The sequence below is a fragment of the Rhipicephalus sanguineus genome, chromosome 11, assembly GCF_013339695.2.
Source record: "Rhipicephalus sanguineus isolate Rsan-2018 chromosome 11, BIME_Rsan_1.4, whole genome shotgun sequence".
In the NCBI taxonomy this organism is placed as follows: Eukaryota; Metazoa; Arthropoda; class Arachnida; order Ixodida; family Ixodidae; genus Rhipicephalus; species Rhipicephalus sanguineus.
This window is the reverse complement of record NC_051186.1, coordinates 30583672-30609095: the sequence shown is the minus strand read 5'-3', so window position 1 is coordinate 30609095 and position 25424 is coordinate 30583672. Positions and strand designations below refer to the sequence as shown.

At 46.5% G+C, this 25424-nt stretch overlaps 1 protein-coding gene across 4 annotated transcripts in view; it reads right to left on the bottom strand.

Annotated features, from left to right (window-relative positions):
- Positions 1 to 1179: 1179 nt before the first annotated feature.
- Positions 1180 to 25424, bottom strand: part of LOC119373214 (protein trachealess) — a 380134-nt gene continuing 355889 nt past the window's right edge. For 3 of the 4 annotated variants that reach the window (XM_037643223.2, XM_049410907.1, XM_049410905.1), the window contains 9 exons: positions 17379 to 17458; positions 10512 to 10601; positions 10098 to 10382; positions 8908 to 9211; positions 7787 to 7934; positions 7221 to 7339; positions 6003 to 6172; positions 4460 to 4531; positions 1180 to 2392 (listed from right to left, as the gene is read on the bottom strand). In XM_037643223.2, the coding sequence (XP_037499151.1) occupies positions 1400 to 2392; positions 4460 to 4531; positions 6003 to 6172; positions 7221 to 7339; positions 7787 to 7934; positions 8908 to 9211; positions 10098 to 10382; positions 10512 to 10601; positions 17379 to 17458 (2261 nt within the window). In that variant the 3' untranslated portion in view covers positions 1180 to 1399. The remainder of the gene's footprint in view (positions 2393 to 4459; positions 4532 to 6002; positions 6173 to 7220; positions 7340 to 7786; positions 7935 to 8907; positions 9212 to 10097; positions 10383 to 10511; positions 10602 to 17378; positions 17459 to 25424) is intronic. The other variant, XM_049410906.1, reaches the window with a different exon arrangement.

Below are 25424 nucleotides of genomic sequence, written 5' to 3'. Positions count from 1 at the left end.
GAGAAGGAGGGTAAGGAGGTGCGTAGCACAAGCAAGGGCATAAGCCATGGAGGGATGCACCGGTACAGAACATAATAAAGCCACACGCACGTCTTAACTGGGTCCTGCACGCACCTTCTTCCACCGGAGATACCGTTTCCTGTACAGAGCGCCGCGTTCCATGTCCTAGCGCCAGGTATCACCGCAGCCAGCCCCCCCCCCCCCCCATCCCCGCAATCCCACCCCCGCCGTCCCGTTGGTCGAGACCGTAATAATACGAGCTTCACAACGGATGCAAAATTTTTCAATGGCTTTGAGCACCAGTTATCAGTAATTAAGACTTTCTGTACGTTGAGTATCTTGCTCGGTCATTCACATAACACAGAAACATGCAGTGGCCAGTCTGCAGTGTCCTGGTAAACATTTCTAGCAAAACCTTACATCGCCCACGGCATGCGTTAGAGTGGTCTGCACTCAGCCTTGCTTTGAGCTGGTTGAAGGACCTCGTCTTCTTATTGAAGAAAGGTTTGCTTGATTGGGAATGCGAAATACGTCTTGAAGAGGATTACCAAGCCGTAAAATCATAAAGGTTTTTTTTTTGTTTCGATTATGCACTACTGATCGCATTCTATAATGTCATTTGAGGTAACTTCGTAGTGGCGGTCTACAAATTCAATGATGAACCAGTGTGCATTCTGGCAACTGTGTCGACATAATCAGTAGGAGAGCGCGGTGAAGAGGTCTTGCAGGGCCCTTTTAAGACACCGAGCAAAAAAAAGAATGAGAAAATAACAATAAAAAAGGCGACGTACACAAGCAGGATGTACACAGTCACGCAAACAGGCACACTTGCAAGAGTCGTTGACGATAAAAAGAACTCGCACACCAAAACGAAAAGAAAAAAGGGAAAAAGAGTCTTCGTAAACGTGGAATGTGTTTGTGGCATCCACTCCGACTAAGATTTCGGATTTCCGCAAGAGGAGAACACATACATGTATGTACACCGAAGGCATTTCAAGGGATGTGGGAAGAGAATCGCCACTCTGTCGAGAGTTGACGAAGAGTTAAGAGGGTGGGGACCAAAGGGACTTGAGACCAACGGTAACAACAAATACTACAGCGCGGAGCTCACTATGGAAAAAAAAAAATTCTGAGCAACAAAGCCGCGTCACTGGGATATTTCGACATTTTTTTGTGTGTGTTTCGACGATCGCGAACGCGGACTATCGCGCTCACGTAGAGAAGTTGCCGGGACGTACTCGCGCGAAGCAGGGCGGCCCTCCGCCGACGCGAATCGTCGTACGCCCGTAGTTGTGTCCAAAGAGTTCGCAGAGGGCGCCGCAATGGTCTCGTCAAGAGTCTCACATTTACACATAGCCGGAGAAGAAGAACAAGCGGGCGATGAAAGCCACGGGAGGCGCTACGTGTTCGGCTGCTGCGAGTACCAGGCACCGTTGGGCTTTCCGTACAGGTGAAAACCGCCCGCGTAGAGCTGCTGCTCCTGCGGCGTCGCGTAGTCCAGACTTCCCGGATGGACCAGCACCTGCGGCTTGAGGGGCAACTCGGCCGCAGACACATAGTGGCGCATGTGCGGCATCGCCGCCGCCGCGGCCACGGCCGCCGCTTCGGAGAAGGCCGGACTCTCGGTTAGGCCTAGCTTGTTGTCGCGCGGCGACACCGACGATGGCGGCGTGACGGCCGAGAACGGGGGTGGCGGCTCGACGTAGCCGGCGTACGGGGGCAGGACGAACGCGTCGGGCGTCGTCCAAGGTCCCTCGGGGGGCGTCGGCACGTCTCCGTAGTACGTCGGCCGCGAGGAGGCGGCGGACACGTGCGACCCGGACCGTATCACCGACTCGCGGTTGACGTACAGCTGCCGTAGCAGCGTCGACGCAGGCAAGGGCCCGCCGGCGGCGTGTGCCGACGCCCCGGAACCGGACTGATGGGGCGCCCCGATCCATTGGATGGCCGCCGAGCGAGCCGATCGGACCTCGGGCAGGTGCTTCTTCATGGCGTCCTCGAGCTCGCGCACGGTGAGCCCTTCACCGGTGGAAACCTGGCCGCTTCCTCCCCCCGCCTTCCACGGCCGCGACAGGCCGTCGGGACCGTCGCAGGAGTCGTCGCCGTTGCCCGACGTCGGACCCTGGGAGGAGACGGCGGACGACGCCGGGTCGTCGACGACCACCAGCGGCGGCTCGGAGGCCCGTCCGTAGCCGTCCGGCGGCGGGAGGCTCCGGGCCGGGCTTGGCGGCTGTAGGCTCGACGCGCGGCTGCCCGGCCGCGAGCATTTCGGGCTGGCACGGCTGCCGCTTTCGTCCGAGCTCCTCTTGCGGGAACTCTTGGCGCTGCTGGCCGCCGGTGCGGCTGCCGCCTCGTAGCGCGCTGGACTAGCTGACGGATGTTCGGATCCCTCCTGTAACCACAGAAAGAACGCTATTATGACAACTGCACCGCATTCCTGAATTGAAGTGGCACTGCAGCAGTGCTGTAGTACAGCAGAACTGGGTACAGTCTTGGCCACTTTATTAACATGAACCGGCAAGCTGATCTCTTCCCGAATACCTTGAACACAAGGTCTCTTCTCATGAATGTCTCATTCGGAGTTCGTACGTGTAGTGCGTCGTAGTCAGCACACAACAAGAAAAAAAGAAGAACCCTAACTCATATGCTGACCAGATTAAAACATAGCACGAGGTCCACCTGGCTATGGCGCATCTCTGCCGTAGCAGCAAAAGTCAATCTTCGAGTGCAGCGTTTTTGACAAGACAGTGAAGGCCTGCTGCGGGGTCCTAGCAGACAATCTAAACTGACAACACAACTTTGATAATACGGCCAGGCAGACACTGTACTTTCGTAAAGATTTGATAAGCCAATGTGGAAGCAAAAGTGAAAGAGGGAGTGGTGGGGCATTCTTACATCTGCATGAGAGCACACATTGTAGTGACGTCATAGGTATTGACAGCGGGTTTTCAGAGCTAGGTAAATTATTAAGCGCAAAAGAACAGATTAGAGCTGCTATCAAAGAAAACATAATGCCAATAATTCGCCTTCGCCAACATGAAAATGCTGAGCAATCCAAGCATGATGACAATGTTATCGGTGCTTAAATTTCAGAGCGCGGTGTTAACAAAAGACCGTTTTTCTGTGCATAACGTCATGAAAAATCCAGAAAAAAAAGTCATATATTAATTCGAAAAAGAAAACATGTAGTTTTGAGTTATGATTATGACAAGCAGTACCGTATTCATCAAAAATGCATTCATCACCTAATTATGGAGTATTTTCATGTTGTACTATGCAAAGTTCTTGAATCCACTAAATACTACAGGGTTTGCAACTGATGTAGGTAGAGAACACAAATGGTGAAATTTTGTGGGTTAAGTACTAAGCCTTGTGTGGCTTGAGTAGCTTGCTTTCCATCATAGAGTAGAAAAAATTCGTACACACTCATGCTCAATTGCTAAAGCAGGCCGTAGGCAAGAATGTGAAGGTTCCCAAACATGCCAGCGTCAAGGTTGTTACTTGCCTTTCGCCACGTTGGCAAAAATACAAAGGTAAATTACACTTCGGCAGTCCGATCTTACTTCAATAATACGAGTGATGATGTGTAATAGTTTGTCATTTTTTACATGGAAGGGTAATCGAGAAGCAGGAGGTGCATTGTTTGCATCCTCTTCTCCTGTTAAACCTTTTTTAACCCTAACTACCTTCTCACCTGGTCGAAATTATTTTTACTGTGTAGATCGACTAAACAATGAGCAACACTTTGGTTGGCGCGAAAATAGTTTAACTGTTGTTTTACTAGCTGGGTTCCATCTGGTTAGACCTCTACTAGGCTATGTCTGCAAGATATTCATAAACTTGAATTAACTGCATGCTCACGAGATTACGTTCCTTAGATAGTTAACAAAAGACATGTATTAGATGTCTGCTGTATTACTTCTATTCGATGTTCTCTGTGTGGCGTTTACTAGATGGCATCATTATATAGCTTTGTACATGTGCTGATTGTGCTTAGCCGTCTGTTAAAGCTACCACAAGAAGCCAAGAATAGCTATAGCCGTTTTTCGTGCATCTACGGAAAACGTCAAAATTCTATACTATCTAAAGACATATGTTTTGGTATAAAAAGGGTAGTGAATCGATATGGCATCCTAATCACTCGTCTAGGTGACACGAGCAATAATGCATAATTAGTAGGATCCTAGTCATAGCTATAAATCAACTGGCCCACAATATGAAATCCGTCATGTATTACTGCGTTGGTTCTCAGAATTCGTGCTATTATGTCGTTCTGAAATCGAAACCAACTGTTGATCAACAAATCATCGTGAGGGGTAGTGCGAGTTCAGTGAGGTGTGCTGTTCCACGAGGCAACGGAACATGGGTGCGAGGGTGTGCTGGGTGACGTGCTGTGAAGAGTGGAGGACATGTGTGAAAGGTGCCTAATGCTAAAGTACATTCAGCAGCACCACCTGACCTGGTAGGCATCCACGTACGCGTGGCAGGCCATTTGAACGTAGTTCGAATCGGACCGCCTCGTGCCTCGAATCTGCGTACAGCCAGCAGGAGCAACGTGACGGTGAATATTCGGCCCTCCACATGTTGTATGGTTCGAATGAGACAGTCGGCTAATCTAACAATAAAAGCATCTGTTACAAAATTATGATCTTCAAGAAAGGAGCACCCACATGACATTGAGGTAACGGTTATGATTTTGCATAAAGAGCGTTGCGCTATTTAAGGCTTGTGAGATGACAAGCTTGGTAACCTGGCAGCAAGAACATTCTTCGGAGATATGATGAAAGATATGTGTATGTTTCATGACATTTCAAGACAGGATGACCTGATTACACGAAAAATGTTCTCTTTTTGCCTCCTTTCGGCCTTTCTTTTACCCTTGCGCCCGATATATTAAAATGCAACTCGCATTTTTCATGCACAAATTACAGTGAACGAAACAACTCACCCTTCGGCTTTATTAAAGAAGTAATATGATTAAAATAGTGTTTTGGCACAGGCTCTCTTTATCTTTATATTTTTACCGGCGGCGTACAACACCCCCGCAAAACATTTCTGGCTACGCCATTGGCTCGGGCAGCTCGTTTAGCAGCAACGTCAGATGAAGCGCTTCTACCTCTTGCGTCGATAACTGTTCAGAGATGACCTTGTCTTATGGTAAAGTAAAGGCTGCAAGAAGCGTGACTGGCGCGGACAATGCGTTGCGCGGCCTGTCGCATTGACGCGTACGCGCGTGTCACAGAAATTTCCACAGACAGACCTACACTTACACACCGGTTTGTGTACGATTATGGCATCGGCGGTCACGCTCACCGCGTAATTTACCGATAATGTCATCGGCAAACGGACAACGGCGCGCTACTCTGGCCCCACCCCTTAGACAAACCTCTTTTCATACGTGGCCTCCGCGATTAGCTCCGGCCACGCGCCGTTGCTCAACGGCGCGTCGCCGCAGCATATCGCGGAGGCCACGGTTTATACAGCGCTGTTTCCTCGGTCGCTAATCTCCTCTTCCGCTTTCTCCCTCATGCTTGTTGCGCTGTACTTTCCTCCACTTTCCCCTCCCTCTCTCTCTATTCACTGTCGCTGTCATTTATTCTCCACTGCAATTCGCGTTCTTTCATTCTCCCCTGTGCCAGTTGATCGTTTGCTCAGTCACGACACCACCGCGAAACGCGCGAACGAGCACTTAGGAGCTGCGCGCTAAAAAACTTGAAGCTGGAGTGATGAAACGACCGCAAGAGGAAAAAAGAAAAACAGACATCCATGTTAAAGCAAGAGAAGGGATTAGAATAAAGATGTGAAAGTTAATGTTGTTACGGGGGGACGTCGAAAGATAGGTCTTACATATTTACAATATATACACGAGCACAGTGATTGAAGCCACAACGACAATGATGGCAAACTAGGGAACAACCAGTCCTCTTCGTCCGCAAGGTAAGCGGCTCATACAATATATGGCGTGAAAGAGAAGAGGTAGGACGATAAGCATTTGTCCCCACCTTGGCGTTCCTGAGCGAGTCAAGCTTCCCCACAGTGCCCAGCTGCGTCAGGTGCTGCTGCTCGGCGGCAGAGGGAACATCCTGACTCCCTCCCAGAGCGGGGGTCGACGATGGCGGCGCCTCGTGGCCCTTGGGCGAAGGCTCGGCAGCACGGCCTGGTGACCGCTCTTCTAGAGGAAAGGCAGGCATACATTAGTTTCGCAATCAGTCGCACTAGTATCTCGGATATTACTGACAAAGGTTGCAAATTCTAATCTCATTTATCGAGCACAATGAAATGTTGATTAGTACTAGAGGAAGTGCCGATCAGACGTCCCGGCCTTCTATATGAATTTTGTACCAGTACCTTAGCGTCGTTACAACAGTGCGGTGTCATAAATTTTAGTGTATTTTCTTGTATTTGGTAGGGCCTCATGAAGCGACAACATACTTAAAACCCACGATACTGATTGTTTCTTTTTTTCCGGAATGCGATGTAGTTCTTTGCCAGGAGACCATATGCATTAGCGGCACCGTAAGCAAGTGGCACCTGAACTACCCAAAGTGTTGTCGGTCACAGTCTACAGTCTTAGGGATACTCCCTACACCATCCTTTTTTTTTTTGTACAGCGACACCAGAAAACTATCATCATCATGAACCGGCACGTTCTTTCTTCGTCATCCTTGTCTCCTTCTTCTGCTTCGCTCCCAAAACACGTGCACCGATTTGTCCGGCGTGGGATGCAATAACTCTGATAGGCGAGATAAGAAGTACAGAAAGGAAGCGAGAAGGAAGGAGATAAAAAAGGAAGAGAAAGAGAAAGAAAAGGAAGAAAGACATAAAAGTTAGAAAGACAGAGAAAAAATAGACACAGAGAGAAAGAGATAGAAAGAAGCACACAAAAAAGAGATAGAAAAAAAAGACAGAGCAAGCACAGCCATGTATAGTATAATATTGCAAAGGGTGGGAAAGGAAAGTAAGGAGGAGCGAAAGGATGAGGCGAGAGGGTAAAAGCATGGTACAGTATAGCAAGGGGTGGAGGAAAAGGAGGAGGGCAACGCCACCAGCTCCGCTGCTTCCTCAGTCTTCGCACCACTAGTTATTAGCTGCCCCAATTTCTTTCGGAGCTTTCTTTTTTTTCCCCAGACAACTTGTAACAACTCTCTGGTTGAAGAGACCACGGGTGCTGGTGAGGATGGTTCTCTACTAGATGAGATCGCGGGCGCACACGCTCTCACCTCGTGGTTCGTTGTCCGGCGTGGATCCCCTCTCGGAGTTGCTCGGATCGTCGGGCTTGATGTCGCCCAAACCGCGCATCTGGCTGCAGTCCATCACACAGTGCTCGTACTCCACGCCACTACGCAGAGAATATAAATCGAGACGAGATCGGAAAATGAAACAATAACTCATCTAGGACGCATTCGCCTAAGGCGAAATCCATCCGGTGATGCTATCTTACTGTGCACTTTATATCATGCGAACGCCGCTTTTATGCATATTTTTGTCACATGAACGCCGCAGATACGAAGTGAACGCGCAGCTCGCGCAGTCACGTGATATTTTTTTTTGCTTAATTCCACTCACACCGCTCATTCTGGTTTTCCGTTCAAGGTCGCGGTCGCTCCATGCACTATTGTTCGAGAGAATCGAGACGAAAGAGCGGAAAGAAATTATGCTATTTATTAAGCCCTGCGTGGATGGCAAACAAAACTGCATTCGCGGTTTGGGCTTGCTCACGTATACAATACATATTTGTAGCCTAAATGTAATGGAGTTCGCCACAAGTTTTTCAGAGCGCACGTACCTGAGAACGTAGTTGACGCAGATGATACTCTGCTCCTCAGAGTTCTTGTTGTTGCAGATGACCGTGGCACAGGTCTGCATCCAGGTGAAGCCACCGTTCTTGTTCATGATCCGGTAGTAGCCGCTCATCACTTGGCCCTTGTTCATCACTGCGCGGCGCAAGGCGTGTGCGTTGCAAACGATGCACTTGACACGTAATGCGGGCGAGAGCACACGCCGGGCGCAGACTAGCGCATCAATCATTCTAGTTATAAAATAAATGATGAGGCCTACACGGTTGACAGAAAGGGTCTTTCAACACGCAAGGACAGCTAAGTACACGAGCATTTCTCTCCTATTAAAATGCGATCGCCGTGGTGAGAAATTAAACACTTGACAACCCGCTTAGCAGCGTAACGTCACGTTACGATGCCATTGCGGCGTGTAGAAGAAGGAAATGCAGTGATGTTAACCAGGCACCTTTTAAAAGATTCCGGTTTACTGTATCGATCGGGAAATGGGATTTCAACATCAGGTATAGCACTCTGACAGGTTAATTGCTCCACTAAGAAACAATTATGACTCGGTAAACGCGATATCAAATCATGGACGGTAAAACGGAGTTCCTTGACACGTCTGTAGTTCAGATGGAAGACAGACGTTCTAATCGAAAGTAAGTCAATACAGGCCACTGTTCGTGAAACTAGGGCACTCCATGGCGTAGCCAGGTGTGGGGGACTGCAACCACTGCTCTCCCCCGGAACCCCCATATAAAATCTTGACTACGTCCATGAACCAGCAGCTCAGATTTCTATACCTAAAGACCGAACAACGCGAGGCATAATTCAAAAGAAAATTACCGGGGTCGCTTATACACTTAAGATGACTGGAAGGCGAAGGCGTATACTGCCCCGTCAGTAAGCCGAGTCACGCGAACGCCGCGAAGACGATGTGAACGAGCAGCTCGCGTGTTTCGAGCCGCACCTGGGAGGTCACGTGGTATTTTGTGTACCGATTCGTGGTCGCGCCGGATTTTTTGTCTGATGAGGCATATATGGCTTTCGTCTTAATAGGTTAATTCTATACGCTAATCCTGCACACGGGGCGCGTATCAGCGAAGAACAGAGGCGTAAGAAGACTCACGGTCCACGTGACATTTCCTCAGCTTGTGCACGTCCTGCCCGTGTACCAGGGCGTACAGGTTGCGCCCGGCCAGGTCCTCGGGGGAGTAGTCGAGCAGGTCGGCGACGCGGGGCTCGCAGTGGGCGATGCGGAAGTCGAATCCGAGCCGCGTGACGAACATGTCGCACTCGAGGCGCACCTCGTTGACCGAGGGCGGCGGCAGCGCGATCGCCATCGCCACCATGCCCAGAATCTGCGGAGGCTGCTTGGAGCGGCCGGGCGAGAACGAGTATTGGGGCCGAAGGTGGCACAGGACCAGAACCACCTGCGAGTTGTAAGCAAAATACATTCAACGGGATAGGCCGCTTGTGTAGGAACTAGCGCACATAGCTTGCAATAAGCGTTGCGCCGAAGAGTTAAATAGGCAAGTAACTAAAAGACACATTTCATCGAATTATTGATCCATGAGTAGATAAGCTGATCAATCGGCTGATGGATGTATGGGCTAAGTGATCGACTAAATTAACAGTTTAATTATCACATTGATTGACTCCTTCATTCGTCATTGAATTCACATATGGACTTGTCGGTTGATGACCTGAATGAACGAGTGATAGACGGACGATTTTTGAAACGATGGAAGGATAGTCACTCGGCACCAGTTATGTCGCAGCAGACAGCCGAAAGCATTCCTGACGCTCTGAAAAGAGTTTTGTAGAATAACAGCTACGAGCGGTGTGCGCTGACAAGTCCGATGCCGAACCACCGGACACCTCACCAAAAATTACCTACGTGACCATATCTCCAAGAACAATATGCTGGCCATAGTAGCGACAGTTTCCACTTCGGGCGACAGACAACGATCGTGATCGATAGCAGGCCGGATCGCGTACAGGTAACCAAAGGAAGCTACGCATAAAAAAAGATCTTCAATTTGATGACATGAGCGAAAAGAACTATGGAAACCTATGCAATCGGTCTTTGGGGACAATCATACAAAGCCAAAAAGTAATCAACTTAGGTTTTCTTTATTGAGAATTTGGATCTCATCGCAAAACTTCGCCCTCACTCACAATCGATTCAATATTAAAAACAAAGCCGTTAACTGCTCCTCTGATAACCCTCAATAAGGTTATGAGAGAAAGAAGGAATCAGCTTTTCTTTGTGTTGGACACAACAACCAGGATATACAGGATGCGGTATATACTGACCCGGTATCCGGACGACTTGAAGTGGCAGCCTCGCTTCGTAAGAGTAGACTTCATGCGTACGCAGAAGGACCTTTCTAGACCCTTGTAGGCTGCGCTGCTACTGAGAGTCATCACGGGGGCTGGCCTGTCCAGAGAGTTTGGCGTCGACGAGCCGTCGTCCGAGCCGCCCGAGCCGCCCGACGGCGAGGACACCGACTGCGACAGGTTGATGCCCAGCTGCTCGGCCAGCTCGGCATGGTCCTGGTGGTGCACGTAGTCGAACACGCTGCTGCCTGTCATCTCCACCTGCCGCGGGGACATTGCGAGCCGCTGCTATCGTACGTGCAATGGCCTGGACTCGGAGATCGGCTACGGCCCTGATAGTGCTGACGTGCATATAGATGACGTGCAGCACAAGGAAGATTTTGTCCTCACCTGAGACAGCCCAAGGTAGATGGACACTGTTTCCGAAATGTACAAAAAGCGGCCATCTGCTCCCAGCGCAAAGGTAAAACCATCTAGTGACTGCCAAGAGAAAAGAAAACCCGGCGGGCGTTATTCGTGAAGGTAAAACCAGGTAACAAGACTATACATTCAAGAAAGAATCTCCATACAGAGAATTATCGCAAAGAATCTCCGCAGAGAATTATAGTTTTTATATTGTTTATAGAAGACGCTGGTGCCTCTATACCGGCGCATTTGTAACTCCCATTAAAGATACACGATAACTCTCTCTTGGAGAGTCGCGCTTTCCACGACTCTTCGAAGAGAGTGTAATGGTCTCAAAATGAGAGTTAACGGACGCTTACCTTTAAAGAGATTTATATATGTGACAAGTGATGAGCCACCAAAATAAGTAAAAGGTAGTCTCTTTTTTTCTTGGAGTGTAGAAAAAATACTTTATCAGTACAAAATGACTCAGCGTTTCTGTTTATTGCTACTTTAATATAAATAATACACTGCTCTCCCCATTTTAGTTCGTTTGTTATTGTTTATGCGCTGTATGACTTACCCACCTTTTGTTTCCGCTATATTAACATTATGGCCACACAAGGTGTTTGTTCACGGAGTTACTTTCTTTGAAAAATGCGTTTCATGGAAAAGCAAAGCCAAGTCGCTTCGGTGCTGTTCTCTCTCTCTCTCTCGCTCTCTCTTTTGCGACAACTGTTCATGTCTATGAAGCGAAAATAAATACAAACTTCAACGCGGGACCTTTATTCGACTACGGACAGTAGGGACGCAATCACTGTCCCAGTCGCGCCTCCGTTGGGGATCGAATAAATCAGAATTTCTTAGATAGCAATTTGAAGTTCTAAACATTTTTTTATATAAGAAGGCACAAAAAAACAAGAAAAAATATCAAGGGAACCAACGTTACAATAACTTCGTTCGGCATCGAGCTATTTCTGTCCGGCTACAGTAGCAAAGCGTAGGCGAGGAAGATACCGAGAATAAATCACCACGTTCTTCCTGAGAGTACGTCGTCTGAATTCTACATTCAGACGACGTACAATGCGACAACGCGGATCCCGGAGGACGGGGTTCCATCGGCGCGGACTCGCTTCCAAAGGGGATACGTATACGCACGCGCCTAGCTTAGACAGAAAACTGAAAGGGAGGGGCAATTGTTCCCGGGAATGGTACATATACGAACACACTGAAAGCAGTCCGCTCGAGTATAGAAATGCGAGTCGGCGTTTGTAGCAACACCGACCGACGAAGTTCCGTGCTGCACGGAGGAAACTGCGAACGCGTAAATGCCAGCGAATGGATAAAAATGTTTAGCAGCCATTCCACTCGACGAAGGTGGATGATCAGCGAAGCTGGTTAGCAAACGACACAGAAGTAACACAGGATTTTGAGCCTTAACCGATCACAATCCCTGCAACTAAATGCGAAATGTTTGTCCAGAAAGTCCCCTCAGAAGTTATCCTATGCGCCTTTAAAGTTCTCCATTTGAGCAGCATGCGCCTTTTCGCCGCATTCTCTGTCTCGCGACATGTGTCATCTTGTCTGGCTCGCCGCATGCGCTTGACGTTTCGTGCACGGTCTTAACTGCTGCTTGTCGCCCGTGTTTTCCCTTCTTGATTTTTGGTGGACCAGTGGTGGAGTAGTGGGGTTTGTTGCGCTACATGTTTTTTCACATACACAGACCGAATGCCCTAGCCATATAGAGCCCCGCTAAAGATAGTTACCGGGGTGCCTTATGATTACCGGGGCACTTAAGACGACTTGAAGGTGACAGTGTATACGACCTTTTAAAGATGGCGCTTTTTTTTTTGACGCGAACGCCGCAAAGACGAAGTGAACGCGCAGCTCGCGCGCCTTGAGCCATGCTTGAGAGGAACGCAGCTTTACTTTTTTTTTTGTGACACGAACGCCGAAGAGACGAAGTCCACAGACAGCTCGCGAACCTAGAACCACAGTATTTTTTATTTGAGCTATTTTTATGTACCGTTTTGTGATCACGCCGGATTTTTCGCCTGATGAGGTTTTCGCCTTAATAACCGTGCATCAGTTCGGGTCGTTTCTTAAACTCATGCACGCACGAGATGCACGAGTAATTTGGAGATAGGGCCTTGGCAAAAAATTACGAAGTCGATAAGTTAAATGAAAATGTAATCAATGTTCAGGTTCTCATTAATGGCTGTTGTTAACTTTTTCACAATTCGCCCAATATATCATTTTTTTTTTCGCTTGCTGTGCTTTCTTCAAGAAAGGCGAAAGATTAAGGCGAGTGAGAGCTATAAGCGTTCAGAATCAAGGAAGGTTGCTTAGTCACCACCGTTTTCCTGTATCAAAGTAGCGCTATCGTGCCGTGACACTTCCATGCCCCACACAAGCATTCGCACACTACTCGACAAGTAGACAGAAATTCACGTATTTGATTTTGATTTGTACAGGCGGGCTTTTAGTTTTTTGCAGACCTATACTAACTATGCTTATCGCAGTCCAGGAGAGGATACCACAGTGTGAATTCTCGCTCGCTGAATGGAATTACGGCACGTACGCGTGGGAGCACCTATCTTTCTGGGAGCCGTTCCTCACGCGCCCAGCAGAGGCGGCATCGACATCAACGTCTCCTGGCGAATGCACGACACGGATGACTCTCTAAATCCTCCTACCCCCCACCCCTACCAACCGAAAAAAAAAATCTGCTCAGTATGCTCGTCATGAAGACAGCTAAGCCTCATGCAGGAAAAAAATCGGCATTCGAGCCTTTGGCACAGCAGGCGCCGAATGCTCGGTCGCGCACGAACTGTTCAGTTTATGTTGACTGTTTTCTTTTTTTCTCTCTCTTTCTTCTCTTCTTGCCTTTCTTTCCTTTTGGCATGAAGGAGTGCCCATTAGCTTCGTACAGGAGAGCCGAAGCTATGCGGTTCTCAAGGCGAGCACACGCACGCACGCACCCCCCTCCCCCCACACACACATCTGTGTATCTTCATAATAAAGCATTTGTGTTGTGATCATCTACCGTGTGTGCTACAGGGCCCCTATTTCGCGCTACAGCACCCCTGAATTTCACCATTCAGCACAATAGACAGCTCTGTAGTCTTAGGAAGCGGAGAAAAAAAAATACTTCCTCGTTTATGGAACGAGAACCGCGCGCTCCGGCTTGTCTTTATAGAGACCAGCCGGTACGTTGGATCCAAATGTTGCCTTGAAGCTCTCACAGCTGTACCCGCGTAGAGAGCCAATGCTCCCATAGGCTCTTTAGCACCAGCTCTCCAAAACTGGTAACACGTGAAGAAAAAAAAAAGCGTGGCGATAGAGGGAATTGCATAAAGGAGTGATATTGTATTTATTTATTTTTCTTTATTTCGTTACTTATCTGTTTGCTACGACATTATATAAAGATGTCTATTCTCTCACTCTCCGCGATAAGATAAACACGTGCGTGGACTTACAAAAAAGATGGCACGTAATACCACAAGACAGGGACATAAATGCAGAAAAAGATCAGGAAAGAGATACTAGGTGTCAGACCCGTAGCCAGGGAATATTTTTTCGGGGGGGCGGTGGGGGGGGGAACTTGCTAAAAACCTTGACTATTTGAGAAAAACAATTGTATTATTTATTTTTGGTAAAAACGCCTACTTCACCAAAATTTCGGCCCCTCCTAGCGCCCCCCCCCCCCCCCGTGTCTACGGGCCTGCTAGGTGTTATGGTAGGTCATATACAGATATGCACAAATATACGGACCGACATTCAGAGATAGGACATCGGGTGAAGAGAGGCGGTTACACTGCGGAAGAACTTCTGAAGATAATAATAATAATAATAATAATAATAATAATAATAATAATAATAATAATAATAATAATAATAATAATAATAATAATAATAATAATAATAATAATAATAATAATTGTTGGGTTTTACACCCGAAACCACGACACGATTATGAGGGACGCCGTAGTGGAGGGCTCCAGAAATTTCGACTACCTGGGGTCTTTTAACGTGCACCTAAATCTAAGTACACATGCCTCTACCAGAGCGCGCCTCCATCAAAATTCCGCCGCCGCGGCCGGGATTCGATTTCGCGACCTTTGGGTCAAGTTCTGAAGGATTATGGGGAGTTGCGAGAAGAGCAGAGAAGGAATCGCAGCAAAGTGCACGGACTGAGAGAAAAATGTTTAGATCGTGAGGGATACACATAGCGTTATAGTGACCAGGTGTGTGTGTGTGTGTGTATGTGCATGTGTGTGTGTGTGCGTGTGTGCGTGCGTGCGTGCGTGTGTGTGTGTGTGTGTGTATGTATGTATGTATGTATGTATGTATGTATGTATGTATGTATGTATGTATGTATGTATGTATGTATGTATGTATGTATGTATGTATGTATGTATGTATGTATGTATGTATGTGAGAGAGATAAAGAGATAGCGCAAAGGTGTTGCACACAGCGAGATTGGTGCCGTGCTTACTCGCAAGGACTGAAGAAACTAGCGGCATGTTTCCCCTTTCCTGAAGAACCACATCTCTAGACTGGCAACATATGCGAACCAAATCAAATAAGGATGCATAATGATAGAGGGAATTGCATAAAGAACATATATTGCACTTATCTTTATTTCGTTACGGATATGTCACGGCATTCCACAGGCCTATTTTCGCACATGTCAGGAGGGGCATACAAAGATTCTGATAAGCATGTGCTAGGTCGCAAGAAAAAGAGAGAGAGAGAGAGCCAAGCAAGAGAGCATAAAAACGCCGTAGTAAATGCTAAAAAAAAAAGAAACGTCTACATTTACAGAGACGGAAAAATGTAACACCAACACAATCAGAAGTGAAGCACTGTCAAATAAATACCAACTCTACAGTTACATAGCGAGATCGTTTCGCGTTTCTTCGCCCACGCGAGCGGTGCGAATTCCCGAAGCTCCAACAATGGTTCGTTCCAGCTCCTGTGCAGCACAGCGAGTTCCCGGCACTCAGGTCACGTTTACCGCGAGCGGGGACGCGCACGAGCGCGTCTCTTTTTTATTCGAGCAAATATTCCACGGCGACTCGAAAAGAGCCTCGAAAGCAGTCGGGAGACCCAGCGCGCCTCGAAGCGAGTCACCACCCAAGCCTCCAGCCGAAAAGCTTGGTTAAAGGCGTGCAAGGAGCATCAAATTTCGCTGATAAGGCAGTGTTTCCTTTTGTTGTTGCTTTTTTGTTTTGTTTTTTAAGGCAATGAGTTCCTGGGCCTCCTTCAATTACATGCTATGAATGTCTACGGTGTCCGATTTTTCAGGAACGATATGGAACGATACCAAATGCAGCGCAGACCAAGTGAACGTATCCAAGTGATAGCTAAGAATGTGAAAAAGCAGCACTGGTTAGCGCTGGTTAAAGTTGCCTGGTGTTGGTGAATATCCGTTAAACCACGGCTAATGTTGGCTAACGAGAGCGGAAATCTGGGTGAGTTTGTAAGAATGCATCATAGAGCAGGTAACGCAAAAAATACGTAGACACAAGCCAGGAACATAAACACGAGACGAGCGCTAGATAACGATACCGAATCGCTAACCTGGCACCTACGCTTTCCGCGTGATAAAAGTCTATAGTCTGAGCACGCGTACCGTACAGTTTTTTGCTTATCTTGACTGCGTTGCCTTCTGCGTGTATCATTTTTTGTTGTAAAAAAAATAGCGCTAGTCTTGTGTTTATGTTCCTGGCTTGTGTCTACGTATTTTTTGCGCTACCTGCTGTATAACGTTGGCTAGTCTGCCCAAATGTACAGTGGGGACGTAAATAAACGCGAACAGTGCGACATCTACAACATTCTGTGCTGTTTCGCATTTATTTTCAAGCGGTTGTAGCCTGGACTGTAACAAAAAGCCAAGAAAGCCTTCCGTGATACAATAAAGAACAATCCGCCTTTTTCACGACGCCCCGGCGCATGCGCTCTCCCCTAACAGAAAAGTCGCGAAACGTCTCATCTCGGAGGCTTTGCTTCTGGCCATACCGGTTGTCTCGGCCCCTACCAAACCCCTACCAAAACGGCAGAGGGCAGCACAGAGAAATGAAAGAGGCGGATTCTAGCATCTTCTTATTGCCACCAAGGTCGCAGCATGATGAAAACAGCGCGCAGCGCTGTTCGCGTTTTTTCCCATCCCCCACTGTACACACAACACATACAACACCACCTGCACACACAGCCTAAAGGGTTAAATATACTTTAATGTACCCATTTCTTTGCGATGCAGTTTGATTCGTACCTCATACGACAGTCGCATAAAAATATTCTTAATTAGGCCAAGAACAGCCGAGAAGGTTCTCAGAGCAACGCTTCGCGCACATCAGTACGATTTTTAGAGGAATCCAAGATATTGCAAAAATATTAAATCAGATAAAAGTTATTGTTCGCATTGTTTATTATCAACAGGCACTCCTGGTCAAATCGCTCTTTTGTTTTCGAAGCTATGCATTTAAGAATAAAGAAGGTGTTTTAGAGTGCGGCAAATTAGAAGACCATTTGCCTGTGCCCTGTTCTCTTCTCTTCTTGTACGCGTCGACGTTTCGTGTGAGTGAAGGGTTACGATGTGTGAACTCTCCTGCTGAGTGAACATTTATATTGTGGTACTGAGATTAGGTACGTGAATGCCCATTCATGCGTTCATATAGCTTTGTGATTGTGTAAAGATGACAATTATCACGTAAGGGAAGAGGAGTAGCCGGAGCCACACACAGACCACACAACTCCTGAATACATTTTCTAAAGGAAGAAGTCGTATGAAGACACCCGCGTTTAAACAAGTCCACTGTTTTGGCCAAGCACGAATCATGCATGCATCGCCTGCGAGACGCACTCACCTGTAGAATGTGCGTGCCTTGGTGCTGTTCGAAAATGTCCACTGCGAAGTTGTTTATAGACCGTCCCCGAAGTGAAGCTCCTGGAAGACAGTTCGTAAAGCAGATAGTTTAGCGAGTTTGAGAACAAAACAGTAACAGTGTAAACTCACAGAACACTTTACTTGACGACAGGCGTTCCGAAATCGCAGAATATACTTAATGACTAGTTTTCTTTGCGAGCAACGTCACAGATAGGTCATTTTCAATTCATAACACAATACACTAAATTCGCACGATTCCTTAAGTTTCGGAGAACGATGATTGTAGCTTTCTAGTTATTTCGCTTCTCTAATAGTTTCCAATCTTCACCTAACGGATGGATGGCATTTGAAATGAAAAAAAAAAGCACAGTTATTGGTTGCTATAAACTGTGATTCTCGCACAGACGTCTGCAAGGTCAATCCAAAGCGTTAACATAACCGTTCTGAGGTTTTTTAATACCAGTTCCAAAATTGCATTGCAGCTGTCCTTTTTGGCGCTGTCTTCAAGCCTTACCTCTAGCTCCTGTGCTCACGCAAATACACTCGATCGACACTCGATCGACACTCACTCAACCGCAATCATAAAAGGAAGTAATGCGTGCACACGTTCACACTTCAGAAGTGAAAAAGAGAACACAACTCTTGCATGCCCTAATGTCTTCGGCGATGAATCCCTACCAACTCAATTTCCTGTCATTCTACAGTGTTAAATATTTTCTTAAGGCACCGTGCCGACATATGCGGACGAAAATTGTTTTTTATTGAAATTATTTAGACATACAATGTTGTGTTGAAACGACTAAAGGCAGATTAACGTTTCCTGACTAAGGTCCATCCACCCATACATAAGCTCAAGAGCAGTGACAACAATATCAAAAATAGCACAAAAATAGCAAAAACAATTCCAAAACAGAGACCATATCGCCGAGAGGCGTTTTAAGTTATGTCAGTCAAACACATAATAATGAAACAGCTATAACCCGTAACGAGAAAAAAGCACGAAAGGAGAAAAAAAAGTTATAGAATTTTTTGAAGCCCGTTAACAGGCGTGACAGTAGAGGATAATGTAGGTTCTTGCCGGTTCTTCCACAAGTGGCCAAAAAAGAGCAAGTTACATTGAACTGCGTGTCTTCATTTAACTAACGAGTCTTCATTTTAACACATATGTCTTCATTTAACTTAAGTGTGCTGCGTATGACTACAGATGATCAACTTGGTGCAGGAACTACAATGTTGGACGGGTCGTTCGACGCGCCGCGTTCCAGGAGCAACGTCAAGGGCATTATTTCTGTTTGCTCGAAATGAGCAGAACCAAAAACAAAGTGTGCAGTCATTCTGAGCCTAAGAGCTGACTTTTTTTCTGAAAAAACGAAACATGACTAACTTTTAAAAAATTAGACCGTTAATTGCACTCTAATTACGACTAATTACTGAGAATTAAGCAAAACAACACATTACCTCATTTTTTGTCTTGCAATATAATTTCGAGTGCCCTAGAATAATACGAAGGAAAGAAGTGAAATTTTAAGGGCTCGTTTTTTTTGTTAGACGATATTAACGAGAACTAAGAGACAATAATGCCAAGGAAAGTATAGGGGACGTTATTTGTAGTAATTATGATACAAATGTGAAGATAGTAAAGTGGAGGAAAAGATAACTTGCCGCCGGCAGGGACCGAACCTGCAACCTTAGATTAATGTGTAAACTTGACACATTTGCAGACGGTTCGTCATAATTCGCGCCGGAAGGGGATATTTGGTCACAAACTCCCCATAATTTATTGTTACTTATTGCGCACCACTTTCAGGACGAAGACTGAACCACACGAGCACAAGCGCTTTACCATCGGCTCATTCGTTCACTAAACACGTCATTTCGACACTTTCAGCGGAAGACTAGTAGGCCAGCTGTACGCTAAGAATGTTCGTCCCCGGTACTAAGCAGAACGAAGGGGGCAAAGTGTGCGCAAGTCGTCAAGCGCCACGGTCGTACACTGTACGGGTAGAATGGCGGAAAGGGACACGTCTAGTTGCAAGTGCTTAACGGTGTGGCGCCGCCGGCCGAGGGTAAAAACATATCTCCTGATTACGGGGCGTCGGAGACAAAGAACACAAGGAACTGTGTGGGGGAGAGAGATTCGAATTAAGCGTTACACAGATGGCCACTTCGCGCGACGTCCCCTTCTTTAGCCTCTACGGTCAATCCTACACACAGTCGCGAAAGCACGATCTCAGAGACGGCTTTTATTTATTCAGCAGGGCTCGCTCCTTCGGGGGGCGTTTCCTGCCTCGGCTCTACCGGCTTCAAGTTTGGCGACTCGGCGAGGAGGGACCGCTTCGTTCGCCGAAGGGCGTCGTACACAACACACTTCTGGGCGCGCGCAGGTCGAAGGTGCGCGCTAATTGCGAGCACGTGACTCGCAGTGGAAGAGATTTATAAATAATTATGCGAGTTCATTAACGGAATGGTTCTAATTGCCCAGGAGACAATCGCGGACGGCGCCATGAGGACGAAATCTCTGCACGGCTGAGAAGGCGGTCGTCGTCTTTGAGAGGAAGCTAAAAGGAATGCGGATACGTGTAAAACAGGGAAAAAATTTTACTTCGACGCCGCCAAATTGATTTGCACCCAAATCATTGGTATTAATTGAGTCATTAAAGCTGTGGTGGCAGCCGATGGTGCCATTTTCATTCGTATCTTCTTCTTGTACAAACTATAGCTACAAGAAAGATACAAGAAAGAAAGGAATACAGAAACATTCAAACTCTACTTTTGCCAGCAACTTATATCAAGAATAATTGAACAAGTAGTATCAAAATCCTCTAAAACTTTAGAGACATCTGACTCGATCAGAGAGGGGAGATTTGCGGAGCCCAACGGTTCTTTTGTTTCGATCAGAATTTGAAAGTAATAAGGAACGAGGATATTAAAGTGCACGAAAAGCGAAGTTTCCACAGGCAGGGGCCGAACCCGCCTCTTTCGCATTGCTTCATGATGGCGGCCGCTCCCCTGTCATATTTCCAGCATATTTGTACACACGGTTAGAAGTTTTAGCCAGCGCAACTCACATCGCAGCGACAGATCATGACATCCTAAAAATTCCGAGTGTATCTTACACTATCGTTAAGACGACTCGAAGCCCTGTTGAAATGTTTCGTATGCACTCCGATAATTCCATATGTTCTCTGTAAGAGACTTTCAGAAATTTACTGGAAATATTTCCGAATCCGCATAAACTTTGTAAATTTATACGGAAATAAGACGGAGCTATTGGAATGACTTATGGAACGTTTCAATAGGGAAGGCAATGCCTAAGTGGCGATGCATTAAAGACTGAAACATCCAGTCATAATCCGATGAGGCATTTGGCTCGTCGTATCTCATTTCCTGCTTGTCGAGCCTCCCTCTGGCGTCGCGTATCTCTTCGGACTACCACACAACCCACTAGGCCTTGGCTCAGCGCCTTCCGTTACTGCTACGAAATAAGTGTTAACCAAGAAAACAGTGCGTTTTCTCAATTCAGATTCTGTATCTCGATTCAGCGTCATCATTATTCGCTTCGGAAATGAATTTTCGACGTTACCAATAAAATGCATGGATATATCGACTACAGTCGCGAACACTACGTATAACCATATCATCGTACGTGGTAGCACGGTGTGTAATTACTACAAAAGAGCTGCTACGGCCCCCGATGATTAACATATAGATTGAACGTCTGTGACACGGAGAACATAACTGTTACTACGTTACTATGTAGTATATTAAGTCCTATGCAGTTCCTAATCAGTAAAAATGAAGTACATTGTACTCTGAGGGGGCCATAGACTTAACACACCAAGTTTCAGGAAATTTTGTTGAGCCAATGTCGCCAAAATACGAAAAATACACTTTGAAATCAGTGATGTCACACGCGGAGATTTCGGCGCGAGATTTAAAAGTGACACTTTGACCTTGATTTTCTCCTCTCTTAATAAACCTATTACTGTGAAATTCGTGACATTAGAGTCCTCAGAGCACAATTTATCAAACTAAACCAACTCATTGTTATACTTTAGTGTCCCTTTAAATTACATCCTATGAACGTCTACGGCGTCCGATTTTTCAGGAATAATATAGGACGAAGGCGGTGCAAACTAACAGAGCATCTCCAAGTGATAGCAAGGAATGTGAAAAAGCGGCACTGGTTAGCGCTGGTTACTGTTTTCAGATGCCGGCAGATTTTCGTTAAATCATTGCTAATGTTGGCTAGTCCACCCACCTGCACATACAACACATAAAATACCTGCACACACACACAATCACACAATCATTGCTAATGTTGGCTAGTACACCCACCTGCACATACAACACATAAAACACATAAAACAGAGTAAAACACATAAAACACATAAAACAGAGTTCGACACACTCTAATGTCGCCTCCCCTTTGTGTATAAATTTCGTTTGTATTTTACAGTAACGTAGCGTAATTATCCTTAATTATACCTGCCAAAGTAACTATGTTGGCGACATCAACAATGAACGTTTTCCCTCAATCTTTTAGTCCCTTTTTTTCTTCCTAATTGAAGGTTGGCCAACCGAGGCATGTCCTGATTAAGCTACCTTCCTTTCACTTGATTCGTTAACACGCGGTTATCGCTATGGTACACGTTAAACAGTCGACTATTAAAGAAATGAATAGTCGCGAATTAAATTGGTCTAACCAGTACGGGTTCACCCTAGCCTAAAATTGACCTCTTTGATTTGCATTAACTTCTTAAAATGCCACCATTACAATGCGAAAGCTGTAATGAAGTGTTGTGCTGGTGTATCACGCAGACGTGATGTATGTTAATGCATGACGTTCTGTGTAGGGAAACAACTAATGATCTGTTTTATTAATTTAGTGGTCTTGTCAAAGTGTATGACAATGTTGTGTTTATAATGATGGTTTGTCAATGCAAACAAAATTCCTGTGCCCATGCTGCTGTATTTGCCAATACGGGGGCGAAGAACTCCCTCAAGGCATCTTTCAATGGCTCTTCACTTCGCCTCCATTCACATGTGTCGTTGCAAACAAATAATCAAATCAAAATCAAATCAATTGAACTATAACTGCTTGACGCATCGTACATCCGAACGGTGGTCACTTGCGCGATCAAGTAATGCGTCACACGAAGCCTTAAAGCCCCCGTTTGCGACTTTGACTACCTTGCCTGCGGGACAACAACTCTATAGACACGTGCGTGACCTCTACGAGGTAGTGAATCTGTTAGCTTCGCAAACCCAGCGGCGGCAGCGGCCACTCCCACGCGTAGGTTGCGTGTCGTGACCTCTCTTATCAGAACCATTTATCGCGATCAAAACACAGCAATCCCCTGGGCCCAGCCGAAACGTGCCTCCAAGTGAAAACTCAGGACAACAAAACACGGCGCTTTGTTGCTCTCCTGGGCGACGGTCACGAAGTGCGACGTGTTACGAAGCTACCGATTTCCTGAAAACATGGTGCATAAAAATAAAAAAAGACGAAACGGAACGTGAATCATGGAATGAAACAAGCAAACAAACAAAGGGGTGTGGCCGCATGGCCATTATCCACGAGGCACGTCCATGGAGTAGCGGTTGCATTCCGCTTCAGCGCGCCCGCCTAAACTCGACGTTGCAACGACAGCGACGCGCAAACGTCGACCAGACGACGACTGAATCGAATGGGGAAAAAAGATCAGTACAAAATGAATCAGAAGCAATCGAGGGCTGCGATAAACGGAAAGAAAAGAAACAAGCTATTAACCAGAGGAGCCAGGGAGAGAGTCCATCGAAATGGCCAGGCACCAAGATCAAAGAGCTCGGGCAGGCAGCGGAGTACCATACACGTTTACTGCCGCCGGTTTCGGGAGGTGCCACTGCGACCGTATTATGGGCGTTGCGGTCACCGCGTCGCGCCTACGGACAGTTCAAGCCAGCTACTACGCTCTTGCGCACGTGTGATCGTCCAACGTTTTTTTTTTTTTTTGCTATATTAGTTTCTCCTCTTTACTAAGCTGAACGTGTGTTTCATCCTCAGCTTGTAGCATTCGAAAAATCCGCTTTTTTATTATTTGGTTTCATTTATTTTCTCTCGTTTTCTTTGAAGACTCATCTAATACTACACAGGGGACGCTGTGTAACCTTTTTTGAAGGTCCTTGATTTCCTCTTTCTTTCTCTTCATCTCAGCTCTCTTTTGATCGGTAGTATGTGCAAGCCAAGCAATCTATGAGCCTTTTTTTTATTTATTCTTTTTGTTAGGAGTGTCCAGCACGGCGCACTTCTGGCGGGGCGCGTACAGCTCTGCCGCCGTGCGTTACGCCGGCCAGCCCCACCAGCCGCTGACCGGCAGGCGCCATCCCAGACTCTCTGGGGATTCCCTTCCCAATTAAAGCGAGTCGGCGGCGGTGGTACAAAAAGGCTCGATCGCCGGTCAAGTGCGTCTGCTTCTTTCTTTCTTTCTTTCTTTCTTTCTTTCTTTCTTTCTTTCTTTCTTTCTTTCTTTCTTTCTTTCTTTCTTTCTTTCTTTCTTTCTTTCTTTCTTTTGCTTATTTTTCCTACCGTCCTTTCTACAATCCCGTCCTCCTTTCTCGCATAACCCGCGTCTCCCTGGTGAAAAACATGTCAGCGAAAGAAAAAAAAAGAACACTCAAAGGGTCCCTTATGCGTTCGCCTAATACGACTCGAAGGCGAAAGCATAAGCATGTATTGATACCCCCCCCCCCCACAAACTCTCAAAAGTTTTCTGCACCTTACGTGCTTTTGCACTGCCTCATGATCGACCCACCTTTGACCAAGAGACGACGTCGTGTCATGACGTCATCATATGACGTCACAAAATCTGGTGATCTGTGAAGTCATGGTGGCGTCATCACGTGGAGATTTTTCTTTTTTTTCTTTGCATTCCTCGTGTTGACGCCGTCGGTCAATTTTCGCGTTTGATGAGGCATCTAAGGCTTTCGCTTTCAAAATTCTCCTGCACTGTCCGGCAATGTTCGGCACTCGGCGCACACTTGCCAAAACGAGACAGTCCAAAATGCCAAAACGAGACAGTCCACAAAACACTAGAAGTGTGTCTGCGCCTTTACTGAGTTTTTTTTCTTTTCACCCGGGTTTTCCACAAATAAGTCAACAACCTTTCTTTTTCTGTGACATCAAGAACGGAACAGGAATAAGAGGCCGAGTAAAAAAAATCCCGACGCTAACGTTTTTATACGTTGTTAAACTGTGCGAAAAGACGGGGACACGCGTAAGAAACAGACAGACACCCGCTCGTTGTGTTCTGCGTGTTCCTTGCTTGTGTCCTCGTTCGCGCAGTTTAATAACGTCTAAAAGCTAGGAACCAACAAGCCCGCCAGAATGTCGTACTGAAGTCAATGTCTTTCTTCGTCTGAACTGCAGATGCGTGACACACTCAAATCAATTTGCAACTCCACGTGTAGAACTTTCATAAACTTAAATATAAGGCACTAAAACTACCGGAGGTAAGGCATATCTACTGGCGAACCCTTTACTCGGAGCGATGTCCACATAAACAAAATCCTCCTCAATTGAGTAGTTTAAATGAGAAAGGAATGCAGGCAGCCGCGTTCACGAGGACATTCACGAGCATTAAGCGGATGCTACCACAGGATGCATTTAGGCATAACATTGACATTGTGCTTTAAAAAAAACGAAAAGCAAGGATGGGCCACTGGCGAAGTCAAAATGAGGATAGCAGATATAGATAGAGAGATACAGTAAAAACTAACACAAAGCAGCGCCATGAAGCTAGAGAACACTTCAGTTCTATGTACTCCTGAAGTGACAGCGAAAAAGAATCCTGCAAATAACTCAATCTGGTGAAATAACAAAGACAGACATGCTGAATAAGTAGTAGAGTAGTGAATAAAGGAAAGGAAAAGGAACGGCGGTGTCTATAACGATATCAAGGTCCCCCACATTGCCCGAACATCCGGGGAACGCGCCGTCGCCTAAGGCACAATGTGGGTCTTCCGCAAGCCACGAGAACGGACAAGG